We start from the raw sequence: 15,024 nt of genomic DNA, 5'->3' as shown, positions 1-15,024 counted from the left end.
ACTTTCATTTTTCTTTTTTTGGAATCAAAGCTTCTCTTTTTTTTGTATAGAATATCTTTTCTTTCTTTTTTGCTTTTCTATTTCCTTTTCTTTTACATATATTTTCTTTTCTTTTCTTTTCTCTTTTTTTTTGGAAATAGACTTTAGGATCTTTCATAAATGGAGTGGACAAAGCAATGATGTTATGCAATGCAAAAGCATGGGATCCTCGGTCCATATAATCTTAGTAACCACTGTACAAACTTCTGAATAACTGATACAGGTCAAATATCACAGAATCAAAGGTCCGACACCTTTCTGAATACCAGGAAGACCAATAGTCACCAACAGTACCTGTCATGTATATCCCTCCCCACTCACAGGTGAATCTAGGTCAGGGTAGGTCAAAAAAGCCAACAGAGGATTGAAAGTAGGCGTAATCATACGATATTGCCTCTTTCAACCAAGCTCTGTCCGTGGATACATGATCGGATCAATCAGACATACGTCTTCTGTCCGTCATGGCCACTCTATTCCTAGTTCCTAAGGTATCACTCATGGCCTGGGTATTGGGCCTTTTACCTCATAGAACATCCCACCCAACCTGCAAAACAACACAGAAGACCCCAAGGAATACAGAATATAATCCATATGCATGATGTGCAAACAGAAATAAACATGATATGCAAGCAGAAAAATAAACATGCAAACATATATACAAGGTATAGACATAAAAACAACTAAACACCCAGTAAATAAACAAACAAACGCAGGCTAGGATCGACTCGCTATGGATGGACCAGCAACAGGTCTAGCAACATCCCCAGCAGAGTCGCCAGCTGTCGCACGCTCGCGAAAAATGAACAGAGTCGCCACCAATATATTTATCCCATAAGGGAAAGGAATATCAGAAAACCTAACAAAGGAAGGAACAGGGTCTTGCGACCAGAGAATCAAGGTACGGGAGTCGGTTACGCAAGGGGAAGGTGCTAGCACCCCTCACGCCCATCGTACTCGATGGTATCCACCTATGTTTGTTTCTATCTAAAGGGTGTATACTATGTCTATGTCTAAATGCGAAATGAATGCAAAATGTAGGGAAAATAAAGAATTGTACTCGCACGGGCCCTACCCCGCTGCCTACGTATCCTTTTCAGGAATCAGAGTTACCGTAGCTCGGCTCACGATTTTCTGTTTGTTTTTGTGTTTTTTAATTGGGCGGCGTTAACGCTCACGCTCTTGCATAAGGGGACAGCCTAGGATGCAATGGAGCGGAGATAACAATGCCCTTAGAAAGGAGAAAAAGAGATTGGTTTGTATCTTTTAAGGGTAATTCCATGATGACGAGAACCCACTACAAGGTCTCGCATCACTTCCTCACTTTTGTTTTAAGTCTGAACATTTATTAGGTTTTTTGAAGTGTTTTTGGTTGGTGTTTTTTATGGGGATTTTAATTTGTGACTTAGATCATACCAAAAGAGTCTTTTGTTTGTTTTTGAATATTTAGAGAACGCACATCGAGGCCTACGCCACAATCGTTTCTCTAAATAACGGTTAAGAAATACATCGAGGCTTCACACCTCAATCATTTCTTCTCCGCTAAGTAAAGGAGATACAATAAGGAGTTCTTTTGTGAATATTTAGAGAATGCACATCGAGGCCTACACCACGATCGTTTCTCTAAATAACGGTTAAGGAATACATCGAGGCTTCACACCTCAATCATTTCTTCTCCGCTAAGTAGGAAAGAACATACATCGGGGCCTACACCCCAATCATTTCTTTCCTACTATGAAATATAGTAACGGTATGATCTTCATCGATATTTATTAAGTATTTTAAAAGTTGAAAAGAAAAAGAATGCAATGGGGGAATTAATTCTATGTTCTAATCTAAGTTTGTAATTGTTCTAAATCTAATGTTAACATGGTAAATTCTAATAGGAGCATTAAAATGATATTAACAAAGTAGGCCTAAAGTAAGACCAAAAACGAGTAATAAAATCGCACAACAATTATACAAAAATAGCATATAAATGATACAAAAACAATTCAAACATTAGTGTAAAATCAAACTAAAAATTACTACCATTTTTATGAGTTTTTATGTGAGAAATTATCTAAAGTCTAACAAAGAAAATTATATGATTTTTATCATGTTTTCATCTAACAATTAGAGCAAAACTATGTCGAAAAACCTAGATTCTAATTAGAAAACATGTAAGCAGGGGGGGGACATATTGAATTAGAGGTGTGACGCTAGGTGAATTGCGCAGGCCCAGAATGGTTGGCCCAACGGCTTATTTTTGTGTGTACCATTTTCTCACACTCATGCCAAAAACGAACAAGGGGTGTATGATGCAGTTCGATGGCCCAAGAGGTTCTATTTGGTCCATGTCACATTCAGATTTTCACATTAATCACATTCAATCAACAGTTATTAACCAAATTGAATTCAATTAGTATGAATTAATAAAAATAACATAAAAAGGGATTAGGGTAAAGTTAAAGGTGACGATTCACCTTCTTTGAACGAGTCCTCCTCTCCTTCACGATGAGCTCATTGGCGGCGCCGGAACTCCCTCTTCTCCGACGAAAGAACTTGTAGCGCCACCGCGAAGCCGTGACAACCTTCGCGTCTTTGACATCTCCGTCTCAAGCTCTCCGTATCATACGCTCGATTCTCACTTTCTCGGCCCTCGAGTCTCCTTCTCAACACAATCTAACAACGATCCCCGCGACACGATAACACCAAGAACGCGCAATAATCTGAAACTGGATTATACGGCTCACCGATCGGAGACAAGTCCGAAGATCTTCGATTATGAATGCGACGACGAGAAATCCAGAATCCAGTTAATCTCTCGCTCTATTCTTTTTCTTCTTTTTTCGTTTTGCGATATGAATCTTTGCACGGTAATGTTGCTGCGGTTGACGATAGTTTCTTGATGATGATTCGAAGACGACGCGGTGACGATGAAGTCGGAAGCGCCGTGGTGATGATGATATTGGTGCGTAAGTTGATTGAAGATGAAGATAATGCGATAAGGATTGTTGCCGGTAGCGAGAAATCCAAGTAAGCGCCCTTCAATCTTTTGCTCTTGTTTCCTAATTCTTGCTTCTTCTTCTACTCTTCTTCGTTGTTCTTCTGCAGGTTGATGATGGAAGATGAGTGCGATGATGAAGATTAAAGAGGAAGCTTGAAGAGGATGAGGAATGAAGGTTGATGAAGATTCAGAGAAAGCGATTGAAGCGATTTCTTATTCTGAGAATTGAAGGAGAGGGAGAATGTTGAATGAAGATGAGAGGAGTGATGAGAGAACGGATCGAGGGAGCTTTGTGAAGAGTGGCTGCAGATTTATATGATTCTCAGGTTGGTCTTTTTCTGTTTTGATTCAGTTCTCTCTGTTAGCAATCGGTTGGGATCTGTTAGTTGTTAGAAAAGTTAGTTATAGGGATGTAACTAATTGGTTTTTTCTGTTATTCTGTTGGCTGAGTTGAGACGTTTGTTAGTTAGTGAGGAGAAGTTATATGAGCTTGCAAATGATTGGTTAAATTGTTTTTCTGTTATGACAGTTATGATAGGTAGTTAGAATTCTGTTTTGATCTGTTTTTGATGAGCTGGAATTCTGTTAGTAGGTGGTAGGTTCATGTAACTGTTTTGCTTATGGCTAACTTAGTTTGGAAAGGCTGCAAGTAACTGTTTTTCTTTCTTTTGCGAATTGTTTCTGAACTGGTTTAGTTATGCAGGTTTTGGATTATGATGTTAGTTGATAGGTGGTTTGAATGGGTGTGAATTGGCGATGAGATCCGGATAGTTTCGAACTTGCTTCATTGTTTGTTTTTTCCTTGTTTGCCGTATGCAGTGCTAAACTGACTCTGACTGGCTGGACTTGTTTGTTGCAGGGATGCTGTGTTTAGGGAGATAGTACAATGAGGGATGAACTATATGAATCTTGGAATCGTGGCGGAATTTCAGATTAGGAAGATGAAGATTGGATCCTAGTTTTAGTGTAGATTTTATGTAGATTGGTATGGATGTAATGGATATATTTTTGAACTGGATGTTGTGATGAAATGAGATGCGAGGATACTTTTGTAATGAAGTTTGGAAATGTAAAGTGTAGTGTGAAGAACTCTTGTATTTTTGTAATTTTCAGTAGAATATGCAATGTAGCTTTTGGTTCTTGTCATGTAGGTGGATCTTGAGTGGTAATATGATTTTGTAGTTTTGAATGGAATTTGGATGATGTAATTTTCTTTGGACATGAATACTTCCTTTAGACACACGTGATGCAGGTTTGATTTTGTAGGTTGACAACGTGGTGATGAGTTTGGCAAGCTTGAAGATGAGGCAAAAATAGAAACAAGGCTCGGCTGCAAGAACAAGTTTAGGATAGCCTTTTGTGTTTACATGGTGTAATAGTTCAATCATTTTGTGTAAAGAATGCCACTGACTCATGACTTCCCTTAAAGATGTAATGACTTTGTATTGCAACAGATCCTGTATTGATTTTTTTGAAACAATCATATGACATGCTTTGACTTGTCTTCAAAAATGTGTTCTCCTCTCCTTTTTTAGTCTTCTTTTCTTTTCCTTTTGAATGGGAACCGTACCATAAGTCAATCACAGGAAAATGTGCAAAACAAAAATAGTTGGTCAACCAAAGGTCAACCCTCTAAGGCTGACTTGTTGACTAAAAGTCAACTCATGTGAACACATCTTCAAACTCACTCATTTCCTTCAAATTTCAATCAATTGTATTCATTTTTTAATAGTCAATCTTCCATGCTTTGCACCTGAATATCTCGAATGACATCAAACCCATAATTTGCAACAGAGGTAGGATTCTTGGTCAATGACTTGTAATACAATCCCCCTAGATGAATCAACTGGTGAAGAAAGAAACCTCAATTGGATCCATACTCCAAATCATAGCATATTGAATGTCATCTGATGGTGAAGATCAACTAAGCCAATAACCTTGATGTATAAAAAGGCATGGAATTGATTAGCCACAAAATCTCAAGGCACAAACCCTAATATAAAGAATCCTGATCCAAGAAAAATAGGGAAATAAACCCTAGGAAGAAATCCATGTGCATAGAAACCATTTGAGTAAATGTCTTTCAAAAGACCTGAACCAATCACAGTCTTTGTCGAGTGCAAAACACCATCTTTGAGGAAATAAGCTCTAGCCAAGGCCTATGTGACACTTCAGCCTGCTTCAAGACCCTTGATCTCTTGCCAGATTATTAATTAATGAATGCATGGTCTATGTTAATGCCCTAATGGAGGTATGCAGATGAATGCGATGCTTAAGCCAGTTAGAAGTTAGGGGTAGGACAAATTTGGGGTATGACAAAATTAAAGAAAGGAGAATAAAAAAACGGTAGGGATTAAAGTTATATAATGAGTAATTTTATAAAGCAGACCATTTAATAGATAGTTAAGGAAAAATATTAAAAAGAGTAACGTTTAAAGAATATTAATTTATTAATAGTTATGATACATAAAGTTAATAATAATAATAATAAATATATTTATTCATTTATTTATTATTTATTATGATATATAAAAAATTAATTTGATAGATTAATTTTCGAAAACGTTTTTAAAGTTAAAAATAAATTTTTTAATTTGAATTTTAAAAATTGTTGTACTTATATAATACTTTTTATTATATTTCATAATTAAAATTTTAATTATATAAAACTAAATATACGATTTAGTCACTAAATGAAAATTATATTTTAAAGTTTCGCTACTTGTATATTTTAATAAAATTGTATTTAGATTTTTGTATTTATTCTTTATTAAAATTTATTTATATAAAATTTATTAATATTTTTTATATATTTTTATAATAAATATTTATTAAAATTGTATTTAGATTTTTTTATTTTCGGCTATTGCATAATAGATAAAAAATATAATATTTATAAATAATATTTTTTTTAATAGTGTTAGATGGATAGTATATTATTATTATTATTACTGATATTATTCTTACTATATTAATTTATATTATTATTATTAGATGAATATTATATAATAATATAAAATATTTAATTCATTATTATTGCATTTAATAGAATTTTAAAAAATCAACGAAAAATGTTTAACAATTACATTCTTATTAAACGTTTTTGTAGAATTCATTTTTATTAAACTTCTATGTGACTGTTAAATGTTATATATTCTAACTCTTAAATGCTAAACTTATTCTTTAAAAAAACATGTAACCTTTGCATTAAACATGGTGAGGATTGTTACCAAGATGACATGTGGCTAGGGTTGCCATCACAACTTCTTTGGATTTATATTACGTAGATAAATTATTAGATGAATATTATATTATAATTGACTATTTATATTATATTATAATTTGTTATTATATTATTATTATTATTATTATTATTATTATTATTATTATTATTATTATGGGTTAGAAACATAAGGTTAGGAAAGATGCCACTAGATATTAGAGTTAGTGTAATATTGAATATTATAATCAAATGACATATAGGCATATAAGGTTAGAGAATATACCATGTAGATAATTAAGGTTAGGGTAGGGTTTGTATTTAGAATTATTACAAAAAGACACGTGGCGAAGATTGTTACCAAGATGACATGTGGCTAGGTTTGTCATCATGAGTTCTTTGGAATTATATTAAGTAGACTGAATGATCAAAGCTCAAAACTAAGGTAAGGGGTGAATGAGTTCATATAATGGTGATTGAACATGATAAGGTAGTGAGAGTTCCTTCCCCTCTTAAGAATTTAGTATTATACTTGAATTCTAAGATTTTGTTATATGGGTATGATGAATGTGTTGTTGTATTGCAAGTTTATGATTTTTTCTTCTGTGTGTTTGAATTAATGTTGTATATGTTGCGAAAAGTGATGAAATTGGCCTGGGAAATTATGTTGGATTGTTACATGTTAAAAGAGAACGAACTCGTTATTCAAATACTTATTTTAATTTGATAAAATTGGGGTTTTGAAGTGTGTTGGGACTAGTTTCGTATCTGGAAAAATTGCAGGAAAGCGCCATTGGTACAGTGTAACCAGTTACGAGTTTTGGTGTAACCGGTTACGTGATGGAAAAATAAGGTTTTTGGGTTATTGTCAGGCCTGTAACCGATTACAGGTTTTTGGCGTAATCGGTTACAGGTGCATAAAATTGTGTCAGCTACGATTTTTTTCATAACCGGTTACACTGAGTCGGACAGAAAAAATTTCAAAACTTTAAAAATGTATAACTCAAGCTGTGAATGTCCGAATGACGCGCCGTTCGAATCGTTGGAAGGCTAATTTAACGTACTTTAATTTAATTTTTTTATTTCAGCATTCCAACTCTTCGACGAGTGAATGTGTGTTTTCGTGTGTGTCGAACTACGACGAGTCATGAATTTGGTACAGATGAATGTGTGATAAACATGTAATGATTTGTGTGTTAAATTGTGACAACTTGAATTGTTTATATATATATATATATATATATATATATATATATATATATTCTTGTGTGATGGAGTAATTCGAAAGGAGAATTACGGTGAGTATGTGGCTCACAGGTGATCAACGGGATTCGTGTTATGTATAATGTTATGATACTTGTGCATATTTATATGTTATGCATTTGTGTCATGCTATATGGAGATGAGCCTAGGTGGGAATCTATGATGAGTGTTTAGTCTCGTTCGGACTCTCATGGTAGAGTAGAGTGGAGATAAGTCGTGGTTCAGGGGAACACTTGAGACTTATTTGAATTCCGACGAGAATCAGATTCGTATAAATGAATTGTATTGATTATGTTGGTAGTGCATGCATAGAGTCGTGATGGGTGAATCACTTTTCATACTTAATTAAAATATGAGTTATGCATAGTGAAGGTGCGGTATATTGTTATATAAGTTGTTTGTACATGTGATTGTTGTGTTATTTTTTGAATACTACTCCTTAGCATGTGATATTCCCCGATAATTATTTGAATGAAGTTCTCACCCCTTTTTTGTTGTTGTGTTTGTGTTTCTTCGGAAGTACAGATAATCAAGTACTTGAGTAAAGCTTGGAGCTTGTGTTGCTTGTGATCGAGTCTTAGGAGTCGCTTTGATACATAACACGGGGAACATGGGATTTTTTAATTTGAATTTTTTTGGTTGTCTCATTTGTTACGTACCTTATTTTCAAATTATGTTGCACCACGAGTTTTTTGGAGTTTATTACCGTTGAGGCCTTAGAGCCATTGAAGTGAATTATTTTGAACTTCCGCTATTTAATTTGATTGTTGAGCAATAATGATGAAGTGACTTGATACTTCATGAGTTTTTATAAGATGTGACATTCCTACTTGTGTGTACTCTAATTATTTTGTAATTGATTAATGAGGAAAGTAGGGTGTTACAAGTATGATGGGTAAAATTAAGTTTTTTGTGGAGAATTTAAATGAACCAATGTTTCCATTGTGGTGACATTTGTTAAATTGTAATTTCTTATGTCGAAAATATTTGATTTAACTTAGAAGTGTGGAGACAATTTGTTACACACAAATTTGATTTATATCTAAATTAGATAGATTTGATTTAGGTCTAAAATAGATTAGCTTTGATTTAGTTCCAGAATAGATATTTTGGGCTTTTATAGTTTTGGGCATTGGCTTGGAGAGCAAGCTAACCTAAATATATAAATAGAGAGAGTAACCCCTATTTTTTGTAATCAAGTCATTGAGTTGTATTCACATAATTTGCAGTTGCAAGTGAATAATAAAGTTTTTCACAGTTTGTGGGTAGAGAGAAACTCTGCAGAAAATCATTGTCTTTCTTTCTTTCTTTCTTTTATATTGTTCATCGTTATTGTGTGGTGATATGAATCTTGTTACCAAGATTGGTAGAAATTCATCATAGGTTTTGGTGGATTTCCAACATCTGGTATCAAGAGCTTCAGTTGATTGGTTCAAAGGAAGAAGAAGAAAATCATGATGGCGGTGAATTATGGGAATGGAAAATATCAGCAAGTCTATCAATTCTGAAAGTAGATAACTATGAGAATTGATGCAAACAGATGAAGGTTATATTCAGGTGCCAAGATCTTTGGGATCTTGTAAAGGATGAAGCAAAAGATCTTGAAGAAGATGCTTCAGAAGAAGAAAAGGAAGAACACGAATAATTGGATAAGAAGACTTATAAAGAACTTTTCATAATTCATCAATGTCTGAGTCCATATAACTTTGAAAAGTTTGGTGATTTTGAATCTGCAAAAGAAGTTTGGGAGATTCTTGAAAAGTCTTTTGGAGGCGTTGGGAAGGTGAAAGAGGTGAGGTTACAAACTCACAAAAGAACGTATGAATAGCTTCAGATGGAAGATAGCAAAAACATAACTAATTTCTTCACTAAGGTTACGAAACTAGTGAATCAAATCAAGAAATATGGAGAAGCGTTAACAATAAGAGCTATTGTTTCAAAGATCTTGAGGTCTTTGGCCCCTAAGTTCGACCATGTGGTGGTAGCCATAGAAGATTCAAAAGATTTTTCGAAATTAACAAAGGAAAAGCTTCAAGGAACGCTTAAATCTCATGAACAAAGAATGACTGAAAGAGCTGCAGGCAAGTCGAAGAGTGATATGGCTCTGCAGGATCAGTCAGCAAAAGAAAAGAAAGGTAAAGGAAGTTGGATTGGAAATAAAGGTAGAGGTGGCTACAACAATTCAACTGGTCAAAATCAACATGAAGGAAGTTGGTCGAATCTGAGAAAGCCCTCATACCAAGGCAACCAAAAAGGTGGTGTTGGAGGCAGAGGAAGAGGTGGTGATCGAAAGCCTAACAAAATTCCCATACAATGTTTCAATTGTCATAAGTATGGTCACTATACGAGTGATTGTCCAGAGAAGCGCGAGAATCAAGTAAGTGATGCAAAGTTTGCAAAACATGAAGAAGAAGAGATGTTGTTGATGGTAAAAACAAGAGATGAAGATAAAACCAAGGACCAATGGTACTTGGATTCAGGATGCTCATCACACATGTCTGGAAGGAAACATTGGTTTGTCAACATAAAGTCCTCAATGAAGAACATGGTGAAATTCGCAAATGACAATACTCTAGCAGCTGAAGGTGTAACATCCCGATTTTTCTATTTTATTTATTTATTTAAATAATTATTGTATTAGTAGTTATTTATTTAATTATTACTTGGTGTGATAATTATTTGATTGCGTATTAATGGGTTAATTATACTATTTAGAATTATTGGTAGAATAATGATTAAATAGCTATTGGACCTAATTAGTAGAAGTGATAGTAATAAGTGGGCGTAAGAGATGTTGAGCCCATTTGATTAAAGAAAGATAGTAAGAGAAAACTAGGCTTAGCCTCATAACTTTCATTTTAGAAAAAGATAAGAGAGAACTCAAGAGAAGAGAAAGAGGAAGAAAGAGGAGAATAGAGAAAGAGAAGGGAAACCTATAAGAAGTGGAATCTTCAAAAGGTAAGGGGGAGAATCCTCATTATTATGGGTATTGTATGGTATGCAATAGGTAGTTTATATGCTTAGGGTTCTTCATCTCTTTATTTCATATCTTTCAATGTTAGGCTTTGTGTAGAATCCATGAATTTGTATGATTAATCATGTTCTTTGTTGTTGTATTGATAACCTGTCATACCCCAAAATTTGCCCATCACATTTTTATACTCAAGCTCATTTAAATATCAAAGGCTTAAGACTTGACTGAATGCACGCCCTCCTAATCAGAGGCTTCTGAACTAGGGTTTTGGATTTCTTGGCGAAAAGGGATGAATCAGGACCTCCAATGGACTTCATATGACTTCTTATGTTTCAAACTATCTCAATTCACAAGATTGCTCAGTCAAAAGCTCAGAAGGTCAACAGTCTACTAATTTGACCTAAAAGTCAACTATGGTCAAAATACAGTCAAAATTCCTGATTTTTGGTCAACAACAATAGTTTGAAGTAAAATTCATCATTTTATAAAGGGTTGATCATGATTCATCAAGGAAAGCTCAAAAATCAACAAAAGTCCAAATTGCTAAATTAGGATTTCTAAGCTAAAGTCAAATGTACTTTGACTGGCCATAAGTCTCTCATGCTTCATTAGAAATTCTCCATCCAAAGCTTATTCTAAAGGAAATTCAATTCTCTACAACTTGTATGTTGGGCCCAAGGTCAATAAATGCTTCCACATAAGAGATATAAGTCAAAACATTACATGTCCTCCTAGAAGCTCGCAAAAAGCTGTTTTTTGTCAGGAGCCGTATCTTCAAGATAAAATCTCCAAATGCAAAAAAGGTTCCAAAGTGGCTTGTAGAGGACATCTTGAGCTTTCCAAAAAGTTCTAGATCATTTCCATATGATCAATATTGAATGAGTTATGGCTTGCGCAAGTTGGGCGATTTTGAGAAAATAAGGGAAAGTGATGGATTTTGATATTTTGAACCTTTGGGCCTAATTTTTGGATTCTAAACATAACCATGGGCTTGGAAAATACCTTTTAATTAATTATCTTATTTTTATAATATTTATTTTATTTATGTGAATTTTAATTCATTTAAATGATAATAAATCATTATAAAATATGGAAAATTAATTTTTATCAAAAGATTTGATTTCCAATCAAACCCAATCATCTAAATATCATTATATTGATGAAAATTCGTGGACAAAGGGGTTGGAAAAGATTGGAAACAATATGGAACCTAAATTAGAAAGAAATTAAAATTTTCTTCAAAGATTTCTTTTTTTTTTTCAAGTAAACAAGATCCAAAAGCCCAAGACCTAACCTAATTTCTCCCTCTTTATATACCTCACAAACATTATAGTAGGGGAGGACAAAAATTAGGAGAAAGAGGCAAGGGTTTCAAAGTTGCAAAGTTCTCAAAGAAAGGTGTGAATTTGTGTTCACCATCCTAGAGAGTTTCAAAGCCTTCCACTCGTCTCATTCAATTTCTAAGGTAATATAGGGTAAGAAAGGACCATCAGACAAGCCATGTAACATCTGAATCTCGTGCATCTTACTCATCATATTCATTCATACTTTAATTTTCGTATCTTGCATTATCTTGTATTTCAATCAAAACTAATTGTATATTAGAGTTTCTGGTGCAATTTATATGAGCTTGTAGCCTTTAGATGGAAGGTTCCACGCGAGGATAGGAAGAAGCCATGGTTAGGGTTTGACGGAGCTTCACACTCGGTTTCATGTTTCGAGACACTTATAGGCAAAAACGAGACCACCATCGTGGTCGTAGGATCCCTTTTAACGGATCTGGCCACTTTATTTGTCCGGTTAACGTGGTTTTTTTGAATTTAATATTTGCAGGGTTTAGCTACAAAATATCGTAGAAGAAATCGTAGCGAAATCATGTGCAAATTGTAGCAAATTATTTGAGGAAGAAGGTAAATAGTGCTGGTGACCTTGGGACCACGCGCGTCTCTCTCATTGGGCAGTCGACCCACGCCAAATTCTCTCACCGTTCCTCATTGGCCAGTCAAAGCATTTAGGACCCCACGTTGGCATTTGCTTGACTGATCCATTACTCCTTTTTGTTTCTATATAATTTATGCTGTCTATGTTATGGATGACTAACCACTCGCAGCGTAATTGGCAAGGAGGAAGGTTGTGTTTCTACAATGACATCGGATCGATCCCCAGACCTGACAATTTTTTTTCCAAATGAAGCAAACACTAATCGAGTGCCTCGCCCTCTATACATGTCTGATACATCCTTGCACCTCAGCCAGCGGATTAGCGCATCATTGAATCCAACGCGCCAGGACATGCAGCTCCATCATGGACTCTCAGAGGCGTGGTACACTGGATCGCGCGCCTGGTTTGCTTAATTTTTTTCTTATTATTTTTGTTATATTGATTTTATTTTATTTTTTTTATTAACCTTCATTCTTTTTATAATCAAACACATCTAGATAGTCTACTAAACTTAGGATTAGTTTTATCATAAATTTAGTTTCATAATTTTTTTATTAATTAGATTAATTTTATAAAATGCTAAAATTATTTTTCTAATTAGTAAAATTTAATTTAGTAATTAGGTTATTTAAATATTAATTTCCATTTAATTAATTAATCTAGTAATTAAGATCTAATTTTTGGTTAAATAATTAATTAGTTAATTTAGGTTTATAACTAATTCAATTATGGTTAGCCTTAATTTAAAAACCATAAGAAAACCCTATAAACTCGTTAGGTAGGTGTTGTCCATCAACTGAGATTTCACCCTTAAGTTTGTCTTTAAGTTTTTTTAGCCACTAATTTTTAAACTGTTTTTGTTAACCTTTTGTTTTCTAACATTGATTTTATTTCTGCATATTTTTATTTTATAATGTCTTGCAGGGCTATCATCTACTTTATTATTTCTTGTGGTTTTCCCGCAAGTTTTTGCCTTATTATGTAACTGCCCCCAAAGCCATGTAATAGATTTTAGGTTTATTTTCTGCCTTTTATTTTCTGCATTTACAGGTGTTTATTGTAATAGCGTAGGATTTTTAACTGCTGTTTATTATACTGCGTGGTTAGTAATCCTAGGGAGTGCAAGCCTTGAATTAAATTACAATCACTAATTACAAGATAAATATCTGAACTTAACCACGTGATTGTGTCACACACACACACCTTTAGGGTAACCCTTCTTATGCTGCCTGTTGCCTTTTAATTATGATTCTAAAATAATCAAGTCTCTCGATTCCGAGGATACCTAAGCAAAACAAATGTTGCCCTCAGTTCATTATCATCATCAATTTTGTCCCTCGAAGTTGCCTCGGTAAATGATGATTGTCCCATTGCTAAGGTATCCTCGCCTGTTGCCTAAATGACTATTCTATCCTTCCCTAAATTACCTACCCACTTTATGGCAGGGACAATCTCATGGCGAACGATAACTCCGATGACCCTTTTAAATCCAATGAAAGGACTACCTTCCCTCTTTATGGTATGGATAGCCCTTTCCCGTTAAAGTCTAAAAGAACAATTTTAAAACTTAGGGTAGGTGCTCCTAATTGCTTGCTCTTTTTCAAATTCAAATTCAAATTCAAAATTCAAAATATTTTCCCACTTCTTTTCAAAGAATCTTTTCAAAAAGACTACGCTTATTTACAAGCTAAAGTTCTTATTCAAACATGTTTCCCCACATTTCAAACATTTTTGAAAACAAAATGAGCTAAGCAATTAAGAGCCCATGGATAACCATGGATACAAAGGGTGCTTACACCTTCCCTTTGTATAACTTACCCACCGAACTCAAAGTCTTTTAAAAAGGTTTTTTTTTGTTCTTTTAGCCTTTCTATATATTGGATAAAATAAAAGTCGGTGGCGACTCTTGCTATCCGCAACATTTCAAAAAGTCAGTTCTCCCACCGTATTACATAACTCATGGTAGAACTATGATTACAAACCCTTATATACATGATTGTTGGTGGTTTGGTTGGGTTTATCTTGTTTAAAACGGATTTTGGAAGTGCTGTCAAAAATAGGTTTTTTTCTAAATATCGCATAGGGCGCGTCGCGCCGACAGAGTGCGCGTAGCGTGTGAACTTCTGACTTGGTGCGCGTAGCGTGTGAACTTCTGACTTGGTGCGCGTAGCGCGGCGTGTTCCAAAATTTTGTGATTTTTGATACTTTGTTTTGGGATCCTGTATGCTTATATTTTAGTAGGGATTTCTATGTATTTTAATAATTGATGCAACGATGTTTGGATAGGTTTTGAATAGAATTTGTATGGATACATGATACTTGGATTTTGGTATATGTATATGGTGAATTGTGTGAATAAAATTGATTGGCTTGTATGCTATGTGTTATGTATGATTGATAAATGCTATGTGAATGCTTTGTTGATGATGAATGTATGTTGTGCAATGTGTTGGTGGAGAATTCGAATATGACGAATTATTGTGATATGCTTGGATAATTAAGGTTGTGTGATCATCTTAATTGCATATATTGTGAATTTGTTGCACATGCATTCATGGGGAGATGAAACTCCGGTTTTGGGCTTTGATCCTTGAGTGGAAA

General features: G+C 34.3%; 1 protein-coding gene and 1 long non-coding RNA gene across 2 annotated transcripts in view; both read left to right on the top strand.

Moving 5' to 3' along the window:
• Positions 1-2,449: 2,449 nt before the first annotated feature.
• On the top strand, positions 2,450-4,407 carry LOC131604955 (uncharacterized). Its single transcript, XR_009284650.1, has 3 exons — positions 2,450-2,833; positions 2,941-3,351; positions 3,885-4,407. It is a non-coding gene; the product is annotated as an uncharacterized LOC131604955 (long non-coding RNA).
• A 4,935-nt stretch (positions 4,408-9,342) lies between these two features.
• The window catches only part of LOC131621780 (uncharacterized), a 23,308-nt gene continuing 17,626 nt past the window's right edge, over positions 9,343-15,024 (top strand). The window contains exon 1 of the mRNA XM_058892844.1: positions 9,343-9,974. Within this exon, the coding sequence (XP_058748827.1) occupies positions 9,343-9,974 (632 nt within the window). The remainder of the gene's footprint in view (positions 9,975-15,024) is intronic.

The sequence above is a fragment of the Vicia villosa genome, linkage group LG1 (assembly GCF_029867415.1).
Source record: "Vicia villosa cultivar HV-30 ecotype Madison, WI linkage group LG1, Vvil1.0, whole genome shotgun sequence".
NCBI lineage: Eukaryota > Viridiplantae > Streptophyta > Magnoliopsida > Fabales > Fabaceae > Vicia > Vicia villosa.
Note: the sequence above shows the minus strand (reverse complement) of the source record. Positions and strands in the feature narration are given on the sequence as shown.